The sequence below is a fragment of the Podarcis bocagei genome (genome assembly GCF_964188305.1).
Source record: "Podarcis bocagei genome assembly, chromosome: Z".
In the NCBI taxonomy this organism is placed as follows: domain Eukaryota; kingdom Metazoa; phylum Chordata; class Lepidosauria; order Squamata; family Lacertidae; genus Podarcis; species Podarcis bocagei.
In genome coordinates, this window is record NC_138140.1 from 10,661,609 (window position 1) to 10,689,032 (window position 27,424).

The 27,424-nt window shown below is 40.7% G+C and overlaps 1 protein-coding gene across 4 annotated transcripts in view; it reads left to right on the plus strand.

Moving 5' to 3' along the window:
• The window catches only part of CNTRL (centriolin), a 62,810-nt gene that overhangs the window by 19,883 nt on the left and 15,503 nt on the right, over positions 1-27,424 (plus strand). For all 4 annotated transcript variants that reach the window (XM_081179958.1, XM_081179957.1, XM_081179956.1 and 1 more), the window contains 19 exons: positions 576-770; positions 6,585-6,738; positions 7,794-8,014; positions 9,534-9,710; positions 11,353-11,487; positions 11,876-12,018; positions 12,673-12,880; positions 13,888-14,067; positions 14,267-14,446; positions 14,980-15,096; positions 15,517-15,661; positions 16,365-16,504; positions 18,061-18,238; positions 18,824-19,110; positions 20,651-20,856; positions 21,594-21,786; positions 21,943-22,073; positions 22,951-23,091; positions 23,806-23,932. In XM_081179958.1, the coding sequence (XP_081036084.1) occupies positions 576-770; positions 6,585-6,738; positions 7,794-8,014; positions 9,534-9,710; positions 11,353-11,487; positions 11,876-12,018; positions 12,673-12,880; positions 13,888-14,067; positions 14,267-14,446; positions 14,980-15,096; positions 15,517-15,661; positions 16,365-16,504; positions 18,061-18,238; positions 18,824-19,110; positions 20,651-20,856; positions 21,594-21,786; positions 21,943-22,073; positions 22,951-23,091; positions 23,806-23,932 (3,258 nt within the window). The remainder of the gene's footprint in view (positions 1-575; positions 771-6,584; positions 6,739-7,793; positions 8,015-9,533; positions 9,711-11,352; positions 11,488-11,875; positions 12,019-12,672; positions 12,881-13,887; positions 14,068-14,266; positions 14,447-14,979; positions 15,097-15,516; positions 15,662-16,364; positions 16,505-18,060; positions 18,239-18,823; positions 19,111-20,650; positions 20,857-21,593; positions 21,787-21,942; positions 22,074-22,950; positions 23,092-23,805; positions 23,933-27,424) is intronic.

The window sequence follows — 27,424 nt, forward strand, 5'->3', positions numbered from 1 at the left end:
TAGTCACAAGGTGAAAACATTTCTCTGTAACTATGGCCTTTTAAATGTGTTTGTGGGAGGGGGGTATTGATTCATTTTTGTTTCATTCTGTATGTTGTGTTCTCAGTTTGTATTTTTATGTTGTATATGCATTAATGCAGTATACAAATTTAATAAACAACAATGTGGCAATAAACTGAAACAACTGAAAAGACCTGTTTATTTTTTTGTGCATAATTGCCAAATTTCAAGCATTCCAATCTAATGCTTTGGGGCTGCACAGTAAAGCTGCATACCTTATTCCAACACTTGGCCATATGTAGCACTAAGGAAAAAGGCAGGTTTTCATAGATGATAACTTTTCCCTGTGAAATGCAGTGATAGACTGATAGCCCTGTGGATGTTTACTTGAGATGCACTGGCTGCATTGGGACTAACTTCTACGTAAGCATTTATAGAATCGGGCCCACACTGCAGAATTCAAGTTCACAAGGAAAATCACTGAATCATATTTTTAAACCATACAGCTTGTGTAGTCTCTGAATCCTTTGTATCTCAATCTTAGTTAGGTGTGTTTTCTGTTTGTTCAAATCTAGATGTCAGACGTGGAAAAGGATTGTCTTAGGCAAGAGCTAAGCAACAAGATACTTCTCCTAAATCAACTACGAGAAGAAGCTCTAGAACTAGAGAAACAGATGGAAAGGCAGCAGGAAGACATGGCCAAAAAAGAGAAGGAGTTAGGAGAACTGCAGCGTTTTATAGATTCTCTAGATCCTGAAGACCCAAGACATGTAAGTTTTACACACACATATATACATGAATTCAATATATATAGTATTAATAGGAAATGCCAATTAAATTATTGAATACATATCCAGTTAGCAGAAATAAAATTAGAATCTAGTTTTGTTTGACACTGTAAATGACACTGTGCCCACAGGATTGTAGGAAAAGAGTTCTGCTAAATTTCAGTGGAGTATCTTTGCCCATTAAAATATATTTTTTCTAAAGAATTGTTTCAAAAATATTTTAATAAACGTATACAGTGTTTGACATTTAACTAGCACATTGCTGAAACATCATCAGAAAAGTTCATAGGTTCAGATGCAGTTCCCTAGGTTCTTTCCTTCATATAATGAAACAAGCTTCATTTATGAAAAGAAAATATATGCATTCATGGGGTGGTGAATATGTATTAGTACTGCATCTTAGGGTGATATTATTATTAATTTGATCATTTTATGTTTTTATTTATTTGATATGGTACAGAAGATACATTTTGAGAAAACCATTGCTACCACAGTAAACAATAAGCAACATGTCCCAATAAAATTACTGACTTTGGTCGCGCTATGTAATAAAGTTGAATTAGATTAAGAGATTATGCCATATTTTCCCATGCGTATTGGGTGGATTCCTGCCATAGTCTGAACAATTTATGTATTAAATAAACATTTGCCCTATGTTATAAAAGGAATAGGAATTGTGTTTGCCCTTTGCTGCTCTGTCCTAACATGATAATTTCTTAGCCAATATTATTGTCCATATTCTGGTGTACCAAGAATCAATGTTAAGCCCAGTGCCAGTTTTCCAACAGCCAGGGCAATTATTAATTTGATATTGGAACTCTGGAGTCCTGGTCACAACATTTTCAAGTAATAAATGGATTGGAAGCAAGCTACTTCAAGGTCTGCTTCTTTCTCTATCTGGTATGGAGAGCCTCTGGCCCACTGGGCCTTTTTCATCCACACCCAAACATTCTTCCTGAGACATGCTTGCTTCTTCCATACTATTCTGCAGAAATCTAGCCATGCAGGAATACACCTCTTCCTACATGGTCAGTTTGTTTTATTTTGGGTGTGTGACAGGAGTTTCCCTTTCTCTGTGCACAGCAAGCGAATGCAGAAAGAGATTTCCTGCCTAGTCAGCTTGCTATGTTTCATCTCTAGGCATTGAGAAAGGAGATACAGTCATACCTTGAGTTAAATATGCTTCAGGTTGAGCATTTCCAGGTTACACTCTGCAGCGACCCAGAAGTAACGGAACACATTACTTCTTGTTTTCGCCGCTCGCGCATCCGCAGACGCTCAAAATGACATCACACACATGCACAGAAGCGGTGAATTGCGACCCGTGCAGACGCACAGTCATGGGTTGCATTCTACTCAGGATGTGAACAGGGCTCCAGAATGGATCCCGTTCGCATCCAGAGGTACCACTGTACTTTTTTCCCAGGCCTGCCTGCCTTCTCCAGAAGGAATGTTTGGGTGGCCTCAGGGACCCATTCTACATTGTTCTTTTAAAAGCATGGCTGCAGTCTTTCAGATCATGTGACAGATAAAAAATACCATGTGAGAACATTCCAGATAATGGACTATGCATGCTCAAGATGGTCAATCAGCCATCCTCAGTCTGCATGGCAAACTGCTTTTGAAACTGAGTACTGTATGGAGATTTGCTATTCCAAAAAAAAAGTCAAAATGTTCCACAAGGTTCACCTAATAGCTCTTTGTATTCTAGCCATTATCCTTTTTAAATCAATGTAGTAAGCTGCCTTATACTGAGGAAGTCCACTGTGCCATATAACTCAATACTGTCTACATTGACTGGCAGCAGTTCTCCAGGGTTTCAGGCAGGGGCCATTTCCAGCCCTACCTGAACATGCTGGTGATTCACCCTGGAAGCTTCTGCATTCAAAGCAGATGCTCAGCCACTGAGCTATAGTCCTCCCTCTATTCAGGTGCTTATATTACCCTCACATGAAATTTCAATCCATATTCACACACAAATATGATTCATTTGTGCCCTTGTCTTAAGAAGCAACCATGTGGCATGACCCTAAGCATGTTTATGCTAAGTAAGCCAACCAAGCTCAGTATTATTTGTTATTAAACATATTTTTTGAGCTATTGCAGATGAGTTTGTGGTTTTTTGAAATAGTATGCACAAAGTCTTATTTCTCAGGAAAAGTTGATGCAGTCTGCTGCACATCCTAGGCTAAGTTCTAACCTCACATTGGTTAGAAATATTTTAGCAGGACAGAAACAAGGAGAAGTAACAGATTTCCTTCTCTCCGCAAGGCAGCATGTGATGCAGACACACCCTAAGAGAAAAATTGTCATTCCTTCTAAAACAATGTAGATTGACTGGTTTCTTAATCTAAAGATGACTCATATTTTAAAGTTGCCTTTAACTATTTTGGGTGTGGACAGCTTTGTTTAACTGATCACACAGAATAATGAATGCAAACTGGACCTACATTTACTGGTGTAACTGTATAAGCTTCTTGGTGTCACAAAGCTCTAATTAGGCAGACCGGACCATTCCATTGTCCCAAGAGAGCAGTTATGCATAATTAAGGCTGCAATTCAGTGCACACTTTGGACTACAGTAGTTGCACCAAGCTTAGTTGGGCTTGCTTCTAGCTAAACATGCAAACAACTGGGCTACAAGAATCTGATACAAAGTTACCCCCATAAATATTAGTTTCATTAAAAAAATGCATTCCTTTTAATAAACCAAACAATTTTATGTTGGCACAAACAAACTATAAATGTTAAGAGATCCATATTTTGCAAAAAGAAAAAAAAGTTTTGCAAAACAAAAAGTTAGTATAGCCTTTCATGCTTTCCAGTTATGTGGATATACTTGAAGTCTCATTCATATCTGGCTTATTTTTGAAGCTCAGAGGCTGATTATAAAAAGAAATTGTGAAGTCAACAGTCCAAGACCTCAGTCTCTCCAATAATAACTTTCCGTGTGTTTCAGGGAGGCTTTCTAAATGAAAGGAAACTGCTTTATTTAAGCTCAGCCTCTTGGAGAGTGGAGCTGCCTGTTACAAGCTGTAGAGTTGATTGGCTGCCTGCACTGCTTCCTGTGTTGTGATTTGAAGCAAACAGGACGCAGCCCAGCTAGCTGAAACAAGTAGGGATTGGAGCGCATGTTACCACTGTGCAGGCCTGACAAAGAGCTCTCACAGCTCCTGGGGCTTAGTTTCCCCCTTTCAAACCACATCCTAACCAAAGTGCAACTGTCAAACAGAAAAGTTTGGTGTACGAGACTAGAGACTAGATAGAGATTAAGAGAAACCGTGTTTGAGCTGAGCTACTTTTTTAGTACTGCTCGTCTTTCACAATGAATTCCAACTTTTAAGTGGGGCTTTCAACACAGGATTTGAAAAGAAGAAAAGACAAAGCAAACGCTGTAAGTGCCTCCCTCTCCCCTCCCTCAAAATACCATTGAGGAATCTCAACAGCAGCATACAATTTTAGAAGATAACATTGCTAAGTTATAGATACTTTTAAAACAGGACAAACTTGACTTGGCTTATTATGGATATTTGGACATTTGCCTCTTTTGTTATCTGCTCAGAAAATTAAATGAAGATTTGGTATGGGGATAGTCTGATAAAGTGAAACTTTTGCTTCAGCCATTTTGCATTACCTCAGTATTTAGGAAAGCATGCTTTTTCCTGGGATTTTAACTAATAAGGTTTTTGTTTTAAGTGTAATTGGTGGAGTTGTGCATTTATTTTAAAAGTACCATCGGATAGTTGGATTGCATTTTTGTATTAACTATTTTTTGTGGGGGCTGGTTCTGTACTCTTTATGCCAATTAGCACTCTGCTATTTTTGGTTCATAAAAAATATGTACCATGTTGGATGCCTAAAACCATGAATGGAAGTAGTCTGCCCTGTAAGATTTGACACTGTGTTTCTAAGCCAAGCAAACACTATCAAGCTTATAACCAAACTTGTCATTGTAACAGTTTCATTCAACTGTGGTTAAGTATAGCAGCTTGAATAAATGTGCTATTGACAAAATAAAATAAAATCTGGGTTGTAGATTTTGGGGGGAGAAGTATACAAATAATATTTTGGCATGAAACTGAAATTATTGGCTTATATTTTAATGCAGAAGATCTAGTATCCAATTTCTTTAGCACCCATTGGAGAGAGGCATATGAGGTTAGTCTGACTGGGTTGAGAAGGGTTTACAGAATGGTCTGTGTAACTTAAGGGGAGAATGGTAGTGTATAAGAAGCACTGGGCTGCAGCTACAACACCCGTGGGTTGAGTTGTATCATTCTGTAAGGCAGAATACAAGTTACATTATACCCTGATGTCATCACACTGTACACTTCCCTATTTGGAGGTAGAGGGACACTTAGCACAGTGACATTGGGAGTGAAGGTTAGAATTACACTTCGATTTTACAAGATACTATGTACACCATCTCCTAATTACCATGCTTAATCTGAGGGCACAGTTGAATGAAGCTGTCACAATGGTATGTTTTATTATTAGTGCTCAACTTTACAAGGAATGCATGAATCTCATATTGGTTAGGCATTCAGTATATATTGGGCATGCTGAGTTGCCCCCAACATTGCAGGGGCCTGTCATGTGTGTAAAACAACATACATGTGCCACCCCCCCAACCCATCCAGGCCAACTCAGCGTGCCACACACCCCTTCACCACATCCCTAGCAGAGGACAAGCCAGCTTCTCGTTGGCAATCTCCCACTCTCGCAATCTCCACCAGAGCACTTTCCTGGAAGGTGGCCTGGTGATCATCAAAGGGACGGGCCAGCGTTTTCTACTGGTGCATCCCTTTGAGGATCATAGTGGATATTTTTTTTAAAAAAAAATTGAGGCAGTGCTGCTTGAAAATTTTAGGGAGCCCTGCTCCCATGGCCCCTCCACAGATGGCACCAGTGGTATGTATAGAGGCAAGAGAGAGAGAGAGCACAGATTAATAAATTCTATGTAAGCTGCTAGCCACTTTAAGGATTTTGTTTTAAAAAACAGGCTTCAAATCTTAAAAATAAAAGTTCTTCCAGGTAGAAATTCCAGGTGTGCAAAGCCAACTCAACTAATGCAGAAGGAAATAGTTTGGAGAAAGGTGTAAGAAATGATGTGGCCTACCAGTTTCACAAAAGTAGATCCCTGTGGGCTTCTCCCAGAAGGATATACTGCTTATAAATGATTTTTCGACCGTTCAACAAAACAAAATAAAAAACATACACATTTAATAAAATAAAATAAAAGATTTTTCAATCATTTTCAAACTTCCTGCAAATTGTTTGCTTCTAAGAATTTATATATGCTGTGGTCAGAATTGTAAGAAACTTGAAGCCCATCTAGCTGAAAGCCCTGTGACTGAAGTAACATTGTCCATTTACATAATTAGGTTAATCATATAGGCAAAGCAACATACTTCAACGGTAGAGCACATGCTTTGCATGCAGGTCCCAGGTTTCATTCTTGGGCTTTAAAGACCCCATCAGGAACCCTGGAGAGCCCCAGCCAATACTAAATTAACCAGTTGCCTGACTTGGCATAAGATAGCTTTCATTGTTCTGTACTGTGAAGTAGAGATGGTGAAACTTCCAGATGTTGTTGAACTACCAACTCTCATTAGCCCCAATCAATACAGCTAGTGCTCAGAGATGATAGGAGGTGTAGTCCAGCATCATCAGAAAGTTCCCCGTCCCTGCTGTAGAACATTTGTGGCAAGGGTGCAGGAAGATCAGGATTGTTTGGGGTGCTTTGTTTGTTTTTAAACTACTGCCCTGAGATGTCCATTTAACTTCCACTCACAGGCTCATATGAAGGCTCAGAAAGCAAGCAAAGAACAACAACTTGACATGATGAACAAGCATTACAAGCATCTTGAAAGTCGCCTGGATGACATGCTGTCTCGGATTGCAAAGGAAACTGAGGAAATTAGGGACCTGGAGCAACAGCTCACAGATGGTAAAAAATGTTATTCAAAACAGACTTTAGCTCAGAGGCTTTGGGCTTTTCGATAGTTTACATAGCATATACAGATTTTACACTCTACAGGCAACAGTTCTTAGAAGTACATATGCATGCTTTTAAGTATTTGCTGTAGGAAGTGCTCACTTAATAAATGCAGCAACCATGTTTGTTATTTGAAATGTGGAGCTATCCTTAATACGTGGCATGAGATTAAACTCCATCACCTTGGCTCTCCCTTCTGAGCACACCAATACCAGCCAAATTCTGAAAGCCTCAAAGCAGCATTCTGCCTCTCCTAGCAGGAAACCCATAAGTGGCATCCAGGTTATCTTTCCAGCTCACTGAAGAGGTTTGTGGGATGACTTTATTTGATGGATTCAAGTGAGGTCACCTACTAGTGTAAGATACCTACTACTGTTGTTTAGTCAAGTAGAATTTTTTTATCCTGACGTTATTTCCCATTTGTAGTATGAGAACTCTTGGTGGAAGTCTCTGGAGATTAGTTTCCTGAAGAACTCTTGTTGATTTTCTCTTAGAGCAGTTAGGAAAGTGAGGAAAAGTGGCACTACCTAGAGAAATGATGAGATCCTCGTCAAGAGAAATGGAACTTTCCACCTAACTTAAAATTTGTGAACTTTTACTGGTTAGGTTTAAAGAAAAAATGTATAGTTTCTGGGGGAAAACATTGTCATTGCAATTCCTGGTTATCCAGTACTGTATTTCTCCCTCCCTTCCCCACTTTATTTTAATGTTACTGTGCTGATTTAACAGAGTTACAAGCACAGTAAAAATGTACATGGCTGCCAGTCTTATTGGACCAGATTTCTTCTTTAAAACATCAATGTTGGGTAAATGCAAATATGCTATCACTTCAGATACTGAAATCAAAGTTTGTGTCTCCTATGTAAGTCTATTTTGAGACATACTCAGTGATGTCACCTCACCTTCAGATAATCAGGGATAGCTCTCATGACTTTTTGGTGTTCCCTTGCAAACTGAAATACTTCTTTTTTCGTATTTCTTAACTCTTTCTCCTCTACCATTCACAGGCCAAATAGCAGCAAATGATGCACTGAAGAAAGACCTGGAAGGAATTATCATTGGGTTACAGGAATATCTAGAGAGTGTTAAGAGTCAGGCCAAACAAACCAGTGATGAATGCAAGGAGTTGCAGAGGGATAAAGAGGTGTTATTGCAAAGGCTGGAAGAACTCGAGGAGGAGAGAAACCAGCTGGAGATAGTTGCTATGGATGCAGAAAACCTGAGAAAAGTAAGATGCAAGAACTGTTATATTCCAAAAAGTCCTGATGCTTTTCCTCACTGGCAAACATAATTTAGAAACCAGGACAAAACAATGAGGTTAAGATTGGCAGAATCTTTTTATTTATTTCAACAATTTATATACATTGGTACCTCGATTTACGAACTTCTTAATCCATTCTGGAAGTCCGTTCTTAAACCAAAGCCGTTTTTAAACTGAGGCACGCTTTCCCCACTGAGGCCTCCTGCTGCCAGTACCCTTCCACCAATCGGCTTCCGTTCGTAGACCGATGTAAAGTTCACTAACCGGAACACCTACTTCCAGTTTGTGGAATTCGTAAACCAAATAGTTCGTTAACAGGGCTGTTCGTAGACCGAGGTACCACTGTAGTGCTTAACACCATAGTCTCTAAGAGGTGTACAGTGAAGTTACAAAACTGGTATAATGGAGATAAAATCAGTTAAAATTAACCGAAACATCAGGAAAAAAATGCTTACTAAATTGAGAACGTCTTCACTAACCTCTGGAAGTTCAAGAGAAAGGTGGCCTGCTGGATCTCAGCCAGGTGGGAGTTCTACTGGGGTGGACCCACAATACTAAATTCCTCAAAGACCTCAGTGATTGGACAGGGATATATGGAATTGATCAGTCTTTAAGGATCAAAGTTGTTATGAGTCTTCTAAATTAATATAGGAATGTTGAACTTGGCCTGGTAGCATATGGGTAGCCAATGCAAGCTTTTAAACACCAGAGTTTTATGCTAGAGTAATGTTTTGCCACACTCATAAGGTTGGTGGGTGAGTGGTTGTGGCCCATCAGAGGACATTCTCTTTGCTGGCTCCAGATTTGTGGAATCTCCTGACTGAAGTGCATCCAGCATCTTCACTTTACAGCTTTTGTCATGTGCTGAAGATCCACTTCTCTACCCTTGCCTTTGATGGTTAAAAAGTATTTATGACCTATTCAAAAATGTGATTAAATGTGGTCATTTTTTTATTTTAGTGTAATTGTCTTTGTTTGTTTTAAACTGTATTAATAGCTGGTGGGCAGCTCAAAAGCACCTGCCACTAATCATGGTATTGCAGTTTCCTGAATCAGAGCAACTGCTGATGCTCTGTAGACCTTGGCATGTTTGACCATCCTGCTTGTCATCCTGGCAACACCAGGATGTTTTCTATCACTGGGGGGGAAGGAGCTGGTAGGGAAAGCTTGATCATCCTTCCCATCCCACTTTTCCTCTGCAAACATCCATTTTTCTGTCACATCACACACTGGGATAATATGCAGAATTGGGAAACCCACATTTGCCAACAATTATGTACATCTTATCCTATGGACTTCAAAATAGTATGTTGGGGAGGTACGCCTCCAGTCCAGCAGCAGGGGTGGCTTAGCTCCCTTCCCCCCACTCCTTGCCCCCATGGTAGATGTATAGGAGCACAGTCTCTGTTTCACAGGGATACATGCTACAACCATGTTACTGGAGAACTGATGAACTCAAAATTATAAAACACACTTTCGGTTCCAGGAAATTGCAGACCTTGAGCAGGCACTTGAAGAACAAAGAGAGCTCAATGAAGCCCTGCATGAGACTCAAAGGGAACATATCACATATGAGGCTGAGCTGGAGGCTGAACTGAAAGCCCGAGACATTGAAGCCAATCAGCATGAGGAAGAACTGCAGAGGCTAAAACAACACAGTCAAGTAAGTGGACATTCAGAGAGAAATGTCTCCTTTCCTTATACCTTTCATGTTTCTCCCAATCCATATAGGTTCCAAAACGTGACTTCTTTTTTCTAAAACTTATCTGTAAAGAATCCAGGTTGGTAGTAGTCATAGTGAAATGGAAAGAGCTCTCAGGTAGGTGGGTGGCTGAGGGACATTTTGTCTGGTTTTCCTTGCTGCCGCAGTCCTGCCAGCTCTTCCAGTAGCTTAAACTGATTGGACTCTGGCTTTTTAACACAGTAGGGAAAGAAGACATAGCACTGTGCTGATAATGCCAAGGTTGCAGGTTCAATCCCTGTATGGGACAGCTGCATATTCCTGCATTGCAGGGGTTTGGACTAGGTGATCCTCAGGGTCCCCTCCAGTTCTACAATTCTATGATTCTAAGACAGGGAGTTGAATTGCTGAAGCATTGCGATTGAGGAAGCTGGGGGACTTTATCTTACTCAGTGAACAGTTTCCTGCTGTGAGGATTCCTGTTAGGTTTGTGTTACCTTGTCACCCACCAATCAAAAAGCAGCTATTAGTATTGTCAGAAATATGTTGATGTGCTCAATCTTTCTCCCAATGAACCTTTTTAGTTCCATGAGAAAGAGTTTTGACCCTCTTAAATGTGATTCAACTTGGTAGCAGAGGCTAATCTAGGCGTGTCAAATGCATTGGCCCAAGGGAGGTGTACTAGGGTCATGGGGCTGGCCCAATCAAAAAGAGTAAAGGGTCCACCCAACCCAACCCATACAGCATCCTAAATTATTGATTAAGGTTCAGGACAGATTTATAGTACTAGGACAATCAAGACATGGTCACGGTTTGTACATTGCCCATGAATACATTTTGAAGTGTGAAAAACTCTTGTGGGCACAACCCACTCCATACTGCAACTACACATGCACATGCATGCACACATTCCCCCCAGCAATTAGGCTTGAAAAAGTGTTTTTCTCCACCCTCCCCACCAAGATAGGTGGGGCATGATCTCCTGGGGAGTGCAACTGGAGAGGGAAGGTTTATCTTCCTTTTCTAGGTGCTATCTCAAGGAAGATCTCTCTCACACACTGCTGCGTTTAGGTTTGAAAAATTATAGGTAGTAACAATTTTTTCAACCCTTATGGCAGTTGGTAAGAGGTGACATCAGGGTGACAACTCCCCTGCCAACTGTGACCCTCTGCCTCTGAAATTGTTCCTCTGTTGTAATTAGACTTGAAAGAAGCCTTCTATTAGCTACAATGTGGCTTTTTCAAGCCTAATTGCAGTGGCAAAAGGGATGGTGGTGATGATCCTCAGGCATCCATGAAAACTTTGGTGGACCAATATATGCCCACAAGTGCTGGGTTGGCAACTCATACAATATCCCATGGTTAATGGCATATTCGGATTGAGCAGCATGTTCATACTAGCATGCTACTCAAGCCTGATATCATTATGCATAAAAGAGGCCAGTCATGACAATAGGGCAAATGGAAATTGAGAAGTTTGCTTGTTTTATGGACTGTCAATGTCTTCCTTAGAAGAACGAGCTGTCCTTGCAAAATACATATTCTATTCAAATGTTACCTAATTCATTGTTTTTTTGTAGAGGAAAGTGAGAATTTTTTTCTTTTTTCTTTTTGGGATGGGGTAGCTGGAGCACTCTGCTCTCCAGGCTGAGCTCAGCAAAGAAAGGCAAGCTTTAGAAAATGCCTTGACTAAAGCACAATTATCAGACGAGAGAGAACAGGAAAATAATAAATTGCTTTCTCATCTTAAACAGCTACAGGTACAGTATTTTTTTCATTTTTTTTGTTTTTGTTTTCAGAGAGCATGTCTGGCATTCTGATATATAACCTTCTTCAAAAGGCTCCAGCTGTTGAAAGTCAATCATGCAACCACCTTGTATATTCTTTCTTGTGTGTCTGTTAAAGATTAACAAGAGTTGTATCTTGGAAATCATCCAGAGTTAATAGGGGAAATTATCATGCTTTATTTATTGATTGTTTTCTGTAGTAACTAGTCATTTAGCTCCACAGGTCAGCTATGCTAGTGAAGAAATGCAGTGAAATAAGTGTTATGTTTAGTCTTCTTACATTCTTATACAGTCAGTGCAAGACGAAATCATTGAAAGCATATAATGGTAAAAGTGACCTCTGAAATCTCTTTTGTTACAGAAAGATAATAACCTTTTGAAGCAGCAGCTTAAAGATACTCAAAAGCAACTGAATCATGCAGTTGACAGCTTAATTCATCCTGAAGAATTCTTGGCTCGTGTGAGAGAACTCAAAGAAAATCTACAGACTGGGGCAGAATTCAGGTGAGCTAAATTCAGAGGTTTCATACCTTTATCAGAAGGGGAGATCTAGCTGCAAACACTTGGCTAGTTAATGCCTAGGCAGTTCCCAGCTGTGTATCTGTCAGTGTTTGAAGATAAGCATCACTCTTTCAGATGGAGAACACTCTGCAGAACACCTCTCTTTTTTGGTAGTTGTATGAAATGGCCTTCAGTCTCAAAGTAATATGTTGCTGTCAAAATGGATGGAAAGACTTGAAACTGGGAATCTCATAGAATCATAGAGTTGGAAGAGACCACAAGGGCCATCGAGTCCAACCCCCTGCCAAGCAAAACATCCAAAAACTGAGAGACCCTTCTCTCACCTATTCTTCACAACCCTTATCTCCCTCCCCCTCACTTTTTCCCCATCTTGAGTTTGCAGATGTGTGTTTGCTGTAGCTGGAAAATAACAGTCTGGGCATGGGAGTGTGAATGGGGTAAGAAGTATCTCTTACCTACCAACTTGCTACTTCTCTTCGAATTCTGCTCTGCCACTGCTTTTTAGATGTTTTGGCAAAGACGTCCAACATTTAGTTTAGCCATAAGACACAGGTCTTCAGATGAGCATTGATGGTAAGCCTAGGTAGCAATTCTCCATAACGCATTTTCCTTTTTTTGTATAACTGATTATTTCAGGTGCCATAATGCAAAGGATATTTTAGGGAAAAGCCTTGCAGATCTACAGAAAGAGTTTGGTAAGGTCCTTGCTCAATCTCATCAAGAAAATGAGGCCATCCAGGCCAGAGAGAGACAGCTTCAGAAGGAGATGACATCCCAGCAAGCTAAGTTGGAAGAGGCACAAGAAAAATACAAGCTGGCCTGTAACAAAGCTGCAGAAGCCAAAGTAAGAGAACCAACTACAGTCATACCTCGGGTTAAAGTAGCTTCAGGTTGAGCATTTTCAGGTTGTGTTCCGCGGCAACCCGGAAGTAACAGAATGGGTTACTTCCGGGTTTTGCCGCTCGCGCATGTGCAGACGCTCAAAATGACGTCATGCGCAGAAGTGGCGAATCGCGACCCGTGATTGTGTTCTGCTCAGGATGCGAATGGGGCTCCAGAACGGATCTCGTTCACATCCAGAGGTACCACTGTATTACCAAAAGGCGAGAGAAAGGAACTTCCAAGGAGATAGCCATTCTGGTCTGTTGCAACAAAGTGTCTTGTTGTATTTCAAAGACAGAGAGGTTTACTGTGGTATAAACTTTCATAAACTAGAGTCTACTTCATCAGGTGTCCACAAAAGTTTTCGTTGTAAAATTATTAAGGAAAGAATTGCCACAATTATTTTGACAGAAACCTTGTTTAATGGTCAAATACATGTCAATCCTTCATGAATATTTGCATGATTTGTGTCTGTCTTCCTTCAATCCCTCCTCAAAATCAAACTTTTCCATAAAGTACTTACCTTGAGTGGTAACTAAGACTTCAATTATTTGCCATAATTCCTGGGAGTGAACCCCACTGAACTCAGTGAATTTTCTTTTGAGACAACTCCTATAGGATTGTGCCTCCATCCCAATTACCTTGTTTTTCTCTTCTTTGCCTTGCTGTTGAATTTAGATTATATTTCCTTGAGGGCATTTTTTTGATATGGAATCATGAGTGATCGTGTGCATTGGTGACCCTGAATTATTATATTGGAAAACTTCAAATTGGTGATGATTTTATGTTGCCTTTTTCATGGTGTGTCTACTATTTGCAGTTTTGGAAAAGGACCAAATGTACTTGTTTGTAAAGGAGGTAAAAAGCAGAGGCTTTTGCAAAAGATTCCACATGCTGCTAACTTTATGCCCTGGGAAAGATTACAACTATCCTCAAGCTCTCATCATCTTCCCTTTGTTTCAACTTCAGATTAAATCTGAGAAGATGATGAATGAAGCCAGAGTACATCAACTAGAGAATGAAATCCAGCATCTAAGTGAAAAGCTGAAGAATATGGAAGAAATCCAGGGCCTAACAGATCAACAGCTGCAAGAGGCTGATGAGGAGAAAGAAAGAATTCTTGCACAACTAGAATATCTGGAGAATAGGGTAGGGCTACTCCTGTTAAAAAGCCTGTGACTAGTAAGGCATGTCCCTCTGTACAACACTTTAAAAAATACTGCACTATTTGCTTATATTTTAATGTGAATGCATCCTACCAGAGAAGAAAGCAAGATATACATATATTTGTGTGTGTATGTTGTTTGTTTTGTCACATCTGTTGAATAGCATTTTCCCGCTCTTTCAGAAAAAGGTGGAAGATGCTAAGGCACAAATGCAATTCATTGACATTGATAAAGAGCTGCAGGAGTTAAAGAGAGCGATATCTACTTCAGATAAACAAGCAGCAGCAGATCTCTGTGCAGCCAAAGATCAGCTCAGGTCACTCCGTGGAACTGTATGCAAAATTAATCAGGAACGCAGTGAGGTACATAATTGGTAAAATTGTAAAACCGAATTGAAACTACTTCTCTTGCACCACATAGTGTGTTTCAGTCTCTATTAGTCATTCTTATCATTAAGGTATACATTTCTGCATGGAAGCAACTTTCTTGATTTCATTTAATAATAAAATATCATGTAGTTGTTGTTATTATTAACAGAGAAGGCTCTGCACCTGACTGTATTGAGAACCTAGAATAAGCATAGTGAAAGAGGAACAGAGAAGGGATGGAACCACTGCTCTGGTCAAAGTATTGATTTCTTATAATCAATACTATCTTGTTTATTATATGTTTTGCTGCTATTTTATTGGGACAGTTTTGTGTTTTAATGTATGATTGTTATTGTAATGTATTGTTTCTTTTTTATTTTCTGTTATACTTAATGATTGTACAATTTTGTAAGTCACTTGGAGTTTCTTTGTGACAGGCAACTACTAAATTTATTAAATAGTAATAATACAAAACATCAACAATTGCATCAAATAAGCTAAGTAAAACACCTTTTCCTCTTCTGTAGGAACTTTGGGAAGCCGAGAAGTTCTGTATGCTTGCTACTCAAGCTTCTAAAGATCTTGCCAGAGCAGAATCAGAAATAGAATTGTTGCAGAAACTTCTGAAAGAAAAGGAGGAATGGGTAAGTTATCAGTCCCCTTACTGTACACATTGATAAGAAACACGAAATAGAGGCAAGAGTGAAAAATTCTTACATGAATATGAAAACTATGAGGCTTAGTGATGTGTCTCCCATTGAGTTCTAAAAATTCAAGTCCTGGTCAGATATATTGATTTCAAGGGACAGAAAATCTCAGTGATATACAAATGTTCAAATTGACTGAGCCAGTAATGATTTAATCTGCCTGGCGAGAGAGAAGTCAGGACATGGCATGTGAGGCCAAGACTTGCTCATTTTAAACCCCTTTTCAGAAAATAGGATCAAAATGGCCTGTAGAATCTTCGTCTACATTTTTTTTACATTGTGCACTCTGATGTTGCTTTACTCCAATGTACACAAGGGCAAAACATGAGAAAATATGACTAAGATGCTTTTTAATAGTTTCAGAGTGAAGTGGGAAAAGCTGATGCCGAGACTGCAGCTTCTGCTTTTCAGAAAGAGGAGATTGGTAAATTAAAGCAGCTATTGAAATGCCAAAAAACAGAAATTGACCGACTGCACCGTGTACTAGATCAAGTTCAGACAGGTAATGCTTTCCTTCCATTTTTTCCTGGAGCATGTTTTCAAACTAATTCAGATGTCTTCCCATCATTCTCTGTCCAGACATGTGTTGTTCCACCCATTGTCCAGGACCAGCAAGGTCATGTAGTCCTGCTTTGTAGACCTAGGCAGGCAGACGAGGTTCCACCCTAGATTTTTTTTACTGCCTCTCTAGGTCAGAGCAGCTTTCTCATAATTTGTCTTCCAGTGGGGGGGGGCGGGGGTGGGTAAGTGTTGTGTCTCAGAGTCTTTTAAAGAAACAATTGGGGTCTACCCAACTAAGTTATACTCAGAATAGACTCATTGAAATTGATGGATCTAAGTCATGTCCATTATTTTCAATGGATCTACTCTGCCTTGGATACAGCCCTTGTTTTTTCTTCCTTCTTAAGTTTATTTTCCCTGTTATTTTTTTTTGCCCAAGCATGGGGCTGCTAGAGATTGCACATGTCAGCAAAAAGAAAATAGTGTATGAAAGGAAGTCATTTAAACTGCTGAGATGCAGGTTTAAAAGCACTGCTTTGAGTGTCAACCTCCTTACTACTATCTCAGCTATTGAGATTCCATCCAGCAAAGGAAGTATTGGTATAAATGGAATGCTGAGCCTGATTTTTTTCGGGGGGGGGGTTTCTTTAATTAACTGTAGTCCTCACAAATATAATGGGCTAAAAATCTAAATTCTTCTGCAGGCAATAGGGAAGAAATTGATAGCATATTGGATGAAATTGCTGCACTCAGGCATGCTATATCTCACCAGAATGACGCTATCACCAGCATAATGAATCCACTGCAACGGAGGGGCCATCTGTATTATGTGCCATCATCGCAAGTATGAAAACTAGAGTGGCAAATGATGGAAAGGAATCAGATATGGAGATCTTTCCCCACCTACTTTAGAAGCACTTAAATTAATTTAGAAAAATCATATTCGGAGATAACTTGTAATTTTCCATTAATATAGTTGGGAAAGGTCATTTTATTCAAAGTCCTTTGCCTCAAGGAGAGCCCCTTCAAAACAGGAATTCTCCAAAGTTAACCATTGAAATATTTTGAGCCTTATGGATCTGAGGCCTAAACTACACATTTATTTAACAAAATTTATATACTGCCCAGTTGTAAAAAGAAAAGTTTACACTTTTCTCCAAATTCTTGCTTTTTCCCTTTCTCAGCCAATTCCCTCACCCCTTTGGATAGCAGACATGTGGAAACATGCCACAACCTGGAGAAAGAAGAAATGCTGCAGTTTCTGATAGCTATTTGTGATGAAAATATATATGCCTTGCACAAATAGCTGAATATAAATCTTTACTTGTCAGGCTGGCAACATTTGAACAACAAGTATTATTTACAAAATCCTCCAGACAGTGTCTGCATGAAGTCCCCACACCTGTCACCTTCACAGTGAAGACAGAACTACGTAGGATAACCAACCAACTTCCAACTGCCAGCTGCCATCTCCTTTCTCCAATACCATCTATTCTTTGTGAAATACATTCCCAATGAAATTACATTACAAATACTAACAGTTTGTTGAATAGCTTCAAGCAATGCTTAGACATGGACTGCCTTCATTTTATTAATAGAATTCTTCAGTTTTTGTGCAGTGCATTTCCAAACATGTTGCTCAAGTCAGTAACTTTTTGCTTTGTGTGTGTTATACCTGCTTGGAGTTTAACCCAAGCCACCACTCAAAATGAAATTTACTTAGTCAAATCTCAGTCACGTTAGTTGCCACTTTTAATAGGCTTATATATTTATATAATCACTGCTGTTGTTTATTTATACATGGATAGTTGTTGCATGCTTTTCTGTTTGTGTCCATGTATATTGATCAAGAAGCATATACTTTCAGGCAGCATAGTGTTGCCCTAGTGTTGGCTATTCATTGTAAATACCGCTTACTAGAACAAAAAACTTTCTGTGATTTGCAAGACAGAATAAAATACTCACTTAAAATACCAATCAAAAATGGAAACAAGAGACATTAAAAAATGAAAATATAAAACAAAATCAGTATTTTTAAAGGACTTACATCTACTAAAATCATGTGTCAAAAATGCATGCCTGGGTATGTTTGCTGGAACAGAAATGTTTTTAGCAGATAGACATGTTTAGCTTGGTGGAAGAGCTAACTTTGGCATTGACCAAACTATTAACTAGCTTATCTAAGTTGCACATAGGAGAGTATTTCCTTCCTTCTGCTAGTGCCTTTAGATTTTTTGCTCCTTTGATGAATGGCCCTTGTTCACCTGTCTTTGCCTTGAACTCTTCCAGTTTCTTATCAAAGAGCACACAGATGGCAGCAGGGACTTTCTCCATGTAATATTTGCCTCAACACAAATTGTTCATTATTCTTACTTTCACTTTCTTAAAAATCTTTTAAAGACATCCACTCCTGCATCTCAGAGTACCAAGGATTCTGGTGTTGGCCTGCAGTGTCCTATGTTGACCCCAATAAAAAAAGGGCAGAGCAAGAAGGAATGTTCCATGTGTCCTGCTGCCAGAGGGTGCTTGGTGCATGCACCAGGCAGGAGTGACCTGCAAGACTCTCCTTCCAATGGAGGTAAGTCAGTTGGCTTGTCTTCCCATGTCTGGCAGTTGTTCTTGTGCTTTTGTTCATGGCTGTCTAGCAAGAAACTGTTCTCTGTTGGTGTAGGAAAGTCACTAGGTTGGCCTTTTCTCCTCTTGCTAGCTGAAGAGGCATGGAGGAAAGCTAAGATAGTTGTCTTCTTAGAACCCCTTTCTGCCTTCCTACTTTGAAGCCTGGCATGGGCAGACCACCCTATTTTTGTAGCCATTCTTAACCAATATCCTGACTGCATAGGAGCAGCTCCATATATATTGCTCTTATGCATTGCTATTCTAGAGATTATTTGTTATTATATTTTATTTTTTGATAAGTATGGCCTATTTAATAGCCCCCCCCCCAAAAAAAAATTTCATCATGGCACATAAAAGCATTTCATAAAATTGCAATAAAATTAGACAGGTAAACAACAAAAAATAACATCAAATATATAATCAACTTATTAATTTTATGTATCTTATCATTTTTATCATGTTTCTGTCTCCATCTTATATTAAGGGCTTTTAAACTATGCCTTTAATCTCTTAACGTGGATTATTTTTGTTGAAACCCAAAATTCAGGGATCCAAGAAAATGGAGAAGTGAAGATTCACAGTGCCTCATCTTTTGTGCCACCCCCTGGCTCCATCATTTACACTCTACTTCCAGATGGTGCTCCAGCCCCTCCAGCAACAGTGGTGTGTGGCCCACCTTCTCCTGTCTCTGCCAACGGAGGACCACTTGCTGCTACTACAGTTATATATGGTTCTTGTCCTGCTGGAGCTCAGCTTGTATATAGCCCTCTTCCTGCTAACTGTTCAATGTCTTTTGGAACACATCACTGCAACATACCTGAGCATCATAACTTGGTAAGATTCTTGGCTCATTTGAAATTAGAGTAAGCATTTTGCCTTCCCATTTTCGGCAATGGGAGGGAATTAACTGTGTCATCCCCAGAGCTGGTTTCTGAGATGTGATTGAGAAATGAAGATGTTTAGGACATGTTCTTCAATATTTTCCACCTCTCTGCTGGTAAAATGACTACACCAGTGGAGTTTCTGTAGGTGGGGGCCAAGGGGACTTCAGTGTCATCCTGCTGAGATACCTACATTTTCACTGGCAGAGCAGCACTTACACTAGCAACTAGAAGTTCCTTGGGCCCTTTAGTCAGGAAACTGGTGAGGCTAAGATTTTTCCCTTAGCCAGGAGTTTATAATTTTTTAAGACCAACTGATTTCAGCTTTATAAAGAAGACTCTTTTTCCTGCTGAGTCTTTCAAACAAAGAAATATGTACAGCAGAGCTTTCCAAACTTCCTGTTGGTGACACACTTTTTAGACATGAATCATTTCGTAACACAGTAATTCAGTTCTACTAGCGAACCGGAGATTCCAGCCCCAGGTGGAGCAGTCACACAACACACCTACACACTGCAACCGACACACTAACGTGTCATGACACACAGTTTGAAAAGCTCTGATGTGTAGTAATGTACTTTGCACATATTGGGAGAGAAGTACCAGCTGATAACACGTGTTGCCAGCAGTGCATCATTTGTGTAGAAGTAAATTGTGAGTATATTCTTAGAAATAAGTATTTACCAATACTGTAGGTAATTCCAGGGTAGTGAATCAATATAAAACTGGGGGTTTATTCTTTCTCTTTGGAAGTCTTTATATATCCATTTTGTTTTATATATCTGCAATTGCCGTATTTTATGTAAAATACACTAAACCTCAAGAACGGGTACAAATGGTTACCTGCAGCACAGTTTTCCAGGCATTATTATTTCTATTTCACTTTCATGTAGTGAACACTATAATAACTGATGCTAAGATTCATATCTAAATATACAGTGCACAGAGCCATGGCCAACTGTGACTTCCCAGGTTGTCTCTGCCATGTGCTTCCACATCTTTTCAGACATGTATCTTCATTTCAGACCTTTCTCTGGTCTGATTCACACATAATGCTTAATGATAATTAATAAAACTTAGATGAAGCTGAGGCATCTGGCAGATGTTCACTTAAATTTTGGTTTAACACATCACAGAATAGTTAAAAGCACCAGCAAAAGCCTCTAGAGCAGCCTGATTTTTTTGCAACTCACAGCTTTATAGCTTTTCATCACGGACAGTCCTTTATAAACCTTGGTTAATAAGCAATCTTTAACCTTTGTTAATAAAACCATAGTTAAGCTGCTGGGCTGGGTTCACACATAACACTAAGATGCAGTTTAATATATCATAGTTTAATAAACCATGGTTTAGCATTCTGTGTCAATCAGACCACTGCTCAATGCACATCATGCAGTGAACAAGCTGGAAGCATCATGTCAGCAAGTGAAGCTCCCTTATATAATCAGCAAGAGTAACCGTTTCATTGCACTGTTTATATTCATCTGTGGCAGGAGAACGAAATCTCAAGGCTAAAAGACAGCATAGAAAACTTAAAGTCTCAACCCAAAAGCAGTTGTCCTAGATCTTCTCATCGTGAACATGATCAAGAGATGGATGAATTGCATCAGGGCATTCAAGATCTGTTGAATGAAAGAGAAGAGCTGGAGTACCAAGTAGCAGAGCTGCGTAGAATAGCCCAGAAACGGAATAAGCGAAAGTGAGGATGCTGTATTAAATCTTTAACAAGTCTCCTAAGTATTTTTCCCTCTTTGCTCTCCACTCAACAGTGCCACAGAAGCCTGTTGTGTATGCGCTTTCAGCAGGAAGAATCTAAAAACTCCCTGTAGGAAGTTGCTTTCTTCCAAATCAAATTGTCCAGTTCTGATTCAGTATTGCTTACTTTGACTGGCAGTGACTTTCTGGGGTCTCAGGAAGAAGAAATCTCCCATCACATGCATAGTCTTCTTTTCTTCTTGCAACTCAGCCCAACTCCTCCACTTCAGTCTACAGTATATTGGGGGTGAAAGTTGAATTGCCACCTGCTTACCATGACACAGTCCTATTTTGGTTCAAACAAGTCATCCCCCCCTGCCCAGTTGAATTTGCCTGCCCATCTTTTATTTTACTTTGCCCACAGATTTCTTCCAATGTGAGATCCTTTACCCATAGGGTAGTTGCTCCCCCCCCCTTTTTTTTTTTAGAGCTGTGGAGAAAGTAATAGTATAGGGTTGCAGTATTGGGGAAAACAGTGCTTGAGTTCCCAGGGGTCAGCCACTTTTTGTTATTGTTTTTAGAAAGCTATATAGGGAGATCAGCTAAAATTGAGGGAAAGACAGGGAGTGGGACTTGGGGGTTTTTGTTTGGGTCACCTTCCTTAAGAGAATCTAGAATTTTAAAAAGCTATTGATGGCTATTCACTTTCTGCATTAACTTCTTAACCCTCTTGTGTTTTAGAGACTTCATTGATGGGCACCTGAGTGGCCTGATTTCAGAACTGGAGTTAGAGAAATCTCTCCAGCACCATGAAAACATTGTGGATGAAATAGAATGCATAGGAAAGACTCTCCTAAAACGACAGGCAGAACTAAGGGAGGCCGACAGACTTCTTGCTGAAGCTGAAACTGAACTTGAAAATACTCGGGGGAAAGTAAGGATTTTTATTACTTTGTTTTAGGAAGATGCAGAGAAACTTTGAATTACAAAGGAGAGCTTAGAACTCCCCACATCTCTACACTTTGGCTACAAGTAGAATAGTAGTATATGAAATAGGAGGTATTTTTTCTAATGCTTTTTCTTTCTCTAGACCAAAGAGACTATTCAGAAATACAACAGTGCTAAGCAGCATTTGTCTCGGATGGAGAAAGAAGCTGAAGAGCTTGAACGGCGGGCTCAGGTGATGGCTCTGAAGCTTGTAAATGCAGATCAGCAACTAAGGTAAACCAAAAATGTTAACATCACATTATTTGGTCCTATATAGCAAGGGTGGTCATGCTGTGGTTTAGGAGGCACTTGTGGCTTCTGGGCAGATGCACCACACATGACTGAAGAAAGATAGAAGCTACACACCTGTTTATGGTTTCACTGGATCCCCTCATTCACCACAGTAACTATGTAACAGCTACTCTGTGAAAGGGACTAGAGTGACAGGCAGACAAAGACACCCTGGTTTCTGGATCAGCTGGGAGCCTGTTACAAATGACATGATTGTTTTAATTTTTTTTATAATGCAGCTGCTTTGGTAAGAATCATCAATATTTCATTAATAGTGTTGGTTTGTTTTCATGGTGTGCTTAGTCATTTTATTATATGCCTCATCTGGAGCCTTTTTGAGCCAGCATCCTATATACTAATAGCAAACTCGGCCTCAAAGTGTGGATCCTTATGTAGGACAAATAGAACAATTGTCTCATAACAGGGATATATTAGCAGACTAAAGCTGGGATGGGGTAGAGGAAATATACCCCTCCAGCAGCCCGGTAAAAGTTGAGCATGTTCAATAAAGTTAATGGAAGTTGATGAGAAAGGTCTGTTTCTGCATGCATACATGTCTCACCACATCATCTGTCTTCCAGACATAAGCTGTGGGGCCAAAGCAGCTAGGTAGGGTGTACTCACTTTAAAGTGATCGGTGTATTGAGGGTGTTGGCTGCATGAAGATTCTGAAGTTTTGTTCTTTTGTCTTAGATTCTAGAACTTGGAACTTTGATGGCCCATGATTTAAGAATAAAAACCCTATAAGAATTTGGACCTATCATTGCAATGCTACTCAAAAGCAATCAGCACTAGAAAGAGTTTTTTTAATGCATTTCAGATTGCTTCAGGCAGATGCAAAGGACCTAGAAGAGCACAAGGTAGAACAAGAAGGGATTCTGAAGGAAATCAACAAAGTTATATCTGCAAAAGATTCTGAATTTCAATCCTTGAGCCAGAAGATTGAAATATTGACTGAAAGGCAAGTTAAATTGGTTTGGTTTCAAACTCAAGTATGTGAAATATCAATTTTTCATGTTAACTAAGGCAGTCCATGAGAGTTTTTGTTTTTAATTCACTTCAAAAAAAATCCTCTTGCTACTTTATACTGCAACAAATACTCATAATATGATACTCCAAAAAGCCGCACATAAACAAACAAATACATTTGTCACTACCTCTGAAATATGCCTACACTTGGACAGTCTCCACCTATCTACAAGTCCTCACTGTTCAAACTTGGTGTTGTGAAAGACTAGATTCTAGTCCTAGAAAGTGGGTGGCAGAAAGAGAAATAAAAGGGATGACCCTGTCCATTGGTGACATATGCCACCCCAACAGTAAATGAGGCCTTCAGTAGAACACAGGGTTCCCCATTCCTGAACTAGAGCTTTGTTCTTCATTTGAGCCTCACACCAGGCCCACCTATTTAGATATTCCTATCCTCTCTCCTCTATAAATTTGTCAGCTGCTCTCAGTGGCTACCAGTACACCAGGCCCTAGAAATTCTCTTCTGACAGCAGTGTGCTTCAATGGGCATGTGGCATCAGCAAGAGAGGCTGATTGGATGCTGAGATGAACTGAACCAGTGACAGTTCCATGTGGCTGACTAGCTCAGCAATTCAGATGATCAACACTGGACCACAGCGTATTTTCATTTCCTCAAAATCATTTTTTTGCTTCTAAACTTTTCTAGCCTTCAGAAGCTGCAGGCCGATATACAAGTTGCAGAAGGTAATGAAGATCACCACCTCCAAATTCTTAAAGAAGCAGAGAATATTCTTCGGAGCAAAAAGAGTGATCTAGTGAGGCTGAAGGATCAGGTGAGTAGAATTGGTGGTACAGCAAATCCTTCCTCACCCACACTTTGAAATGCAAGTGGCCCAAGATGCCAGGCCCAAGAGTAGCTTTCATGAGAAGGGCAGAAGTAATAATAATAATAATAATAATTTATTATTTATACCCCGCCCATCTGGCTGGGCCTCCCCAGCCACTCTGGGCGGCTTCCATAAAAACCAAAAATACAGTAAAATATCACATGTTAAAAACTTCCCTGAACAGGGCTGCCTTAAGATGTCTTCTGAATGTCAGGTAGTTGTTTATCGCTTTGACATCTGCTGGAAGGGCGTTCCACAGGGCGGGCACCACTACCGAGAAGGCCCTCTGCCTGGTTCCCTGTAGCTTTGCTTCTCGCAATGAGGGAACCACCAGAAGGCCTCGGCGCTGGACCTCAGCGTCCGGGCAGAATGATGGGGGTGGAGACGCTCCTTCAGGTATACTGGACCGAGGCCGTTTAGGGCTTTAAAGGTCAGCACCAACACTTTGAATTGTGCTCGGAAACGTACTGGGAGCCAATGTAGGTCTTTCAAGACCGGTGTTATATGGTCCCAGTGGCCGCCCCCAGTCACCAGTCTAGCTGCCGCATTCTGGATTAGTTGTAGTTTCCGAGTCACCTTCAAAGGTAGCCCCACGTAGAGCGCATTGCAGTAGTCCAAGCGGGAGATAACCAGAGCATGCACCACTCTGGCAAGACAGTCCGCAGGCAGATAGGGTCTCAGCCTACGTACCAGATGGAGCTGGTAAACAGCTGCCCTGGACACAGATTTGACCTGTGCCTCCATGGACAGCTGTGAGTCCAAAATGACTCCCAGGCTGCGCACCTGGTCCTTCAGGGGCACAGTTACCCCATTCAGGACCAGGGAATCCTCCACACCTGCCCGCCTCCTGTCCCCCAAAAACAGTACTTCTGTCTTGTCAGGATTCAACCTCAATCTGTTAGCCGCCATCCATCTTCCAACCGCCTCCAGACACTCACGCAGGACCTTCACCGCCTTCACAGGTTCTGATTTAAAAGAGAGGTAGAGCTGGGTATCATCCGCATACTGATGAACACCCAGCCCAAACCTCCTGATGATCTTTCCCAGCGGCTGCATGTAAATGTTGAAAAGCATGGGGGAGAGGACAGAACCCTGAGGCACCCCACAAGTGAGAGCCCAGGGGTCTGAACACTCATCCCCCACCACCACTTTCTGGACACGGCCCAGGAGGAAGGAGCGGAACCACTGTATGACAGTGCCCCCAGCTCCCAGCCCCTCTAGACGGTCCAGAAGGATGTTACGGTCGATGGTGTCAAAGGCCGCTGAGAGATCCAGCAGAACTAGGAAACAGCTCTCACCTTTGTCCCTAGCCCGCCGGAGATCATCAACCAGTGCGACCAAGGCAGTTTCAGTCCCATGATGAGGCCTGAATTCCGACTGGAAGGGATCCAAATGGTCCGCTTCTTCCAGGCGTGCCTGGAGTTGTTCGGCAACCGCTCGCTCAATCACCTTGCCCAGGAATGGAAGATTTGAGACTGGGCGATAGTTGGCCATCGTGGCCGCATCTAAAGATGTTTTTTTAAGAAGCGGTTTAATAACCGCCTCTTTCAGCGGGTCTGGGAAGGCTCCCTCACGGAGGGAAGCATTCACCACCCCACGAAGCCCATCGCCCAGCCCTTCCCGGCTAGCTTTTATAAGCCAGGATGGGCAAGGATCCAGGAGACAGGTGGTTGGTTTCACTCGTCCAAGCAGCCTGTCCACATCCTCGGAGGTAACAGATTGGAATTGATCCCACTCAACTTGACTAGACAGAACTCTGGTACTCTCCCGCCCCGGTCCTGCTCCCACGGTGGAGTCTACTTCTTCCCGAATCTGAGCGATTTTATCTGCAAAAAACTTTGCGAAATCATTGCAGGAGAACATGTGGCCCGTACTGGGCCCCGATGTTGCAGGTGGTTCCGCTAAATTGTGAACCACCTGAAAAAGTCTCCTGCTGCTGTTTTCTGCAGATGCAATAGAGGCGGTGAAGAAATTCTTCTTCGCCGTCGCTATCGCCACTTGGTAGGCTCGACGTTGAGCTCTAACCTGTGTCCGGTGTAATTTTTACTGACCAAAGAGAATGAAATATATCAATCTTATTAGCTCACATTGCTTTTTTAAAATAAAGCACCTACAGTTACTAAGTACTGTAGAAACATTTAAAACATCACAGGCTTTGCTATCAGGTTTTCAACCTAAAGGCAAACACAAGATATGTTGGTGAGGAAAGTGAATGAAGGTCATTTGAAAGCAGCCATAGTGAACAAAATGTGTCTTATGGAGATGCTCAAATGCAAGCATGAAGAGAGCTGGATGTGAGATGGAATAGGAAAAGGGAATAGAAAGGCATAACTAGAAAATTGGTACTTGCAGAGTGAAAGAGGATCACATAGGAAAAGTAGATAGATGTACAATGAGGCATTTGAAAACTCGTATTTTAGTCTAGGGTGATCTCACAGTAAATCAGTAGAAAAGAAAAAGAGATACATTGACTAAATATAAATAGCTTTATGTTATAAAATGTACATGAGAGAGCCTGATTGTTTGTTGCTTGCCAACAGCAGACTTCACACTCATAGGGCCCCTGCACCTGTTTCCCCTGCTGAAGCTCAGCATTTCTTTTTCTTTCTTTTTTAATCTGTGACCCCTTTTAGCTAACATAAAACAACCCCCTCCCTTCAAACCTGGTTCCTCTAAGTGACTTTTCAAAGGGGTCAAAATGTTGTGACTATTAATTCGAAAGAAAATCCAGGGCTTAATAATGGGGGGGGGGGAGTTTTTAAAAAGTGCATTGTGCATGATAAACTGCTGTGCACAGTATATCATCTGGTGCAGTGCTTGCAAGATCATGCCAAATGTGCAACTGTGATGGCATGCAGATCATGTAATAAGCTGCATACAGTCTTCTCACCTTCTGAACCTAACACTTAATACTTTTTTATTTTAATATGCTTTGTTGCTTTTTAACTAATACTGTGTGTGTGTGTGTGTGTGTGTGTGTGTGTATGAAAATCCCACCCTGAGATGTTCATATGCCCCCTTGGGGGTATATCCCCCTTCTGAGAAACACTGCTTATAGGTGGTAGTGATTGTGGTGGTGGTAGTGGTGCTGATGATAAGTATTTAGTTGTGCTTTAGGGTGTTCCCAAAATATAAAAATAATGTATTATCTCAATAATCCTTATAACAATCCTATAGACTTACTGTTTTATCTCTTTATTAAAGTTAGGAAGGGAACAGGGAGGGGGGTTAGGGATTTACAGACAGAATAATGGACTGCCTGAGACTACCTTGTGAGTTCACAACCAGGAGTGAATTTCAAAGCAAAATCCCCTTAGCCCAATAGCTCAGCCATCACACTCAATCAGCTCTTGAGAATAGCAAGTGTCCTCTGCTCAAAGAATCTCAGAGGTCACATAGGGAGTGCATAGTCCCAAAGTGTGACCGATAAAGACCCAC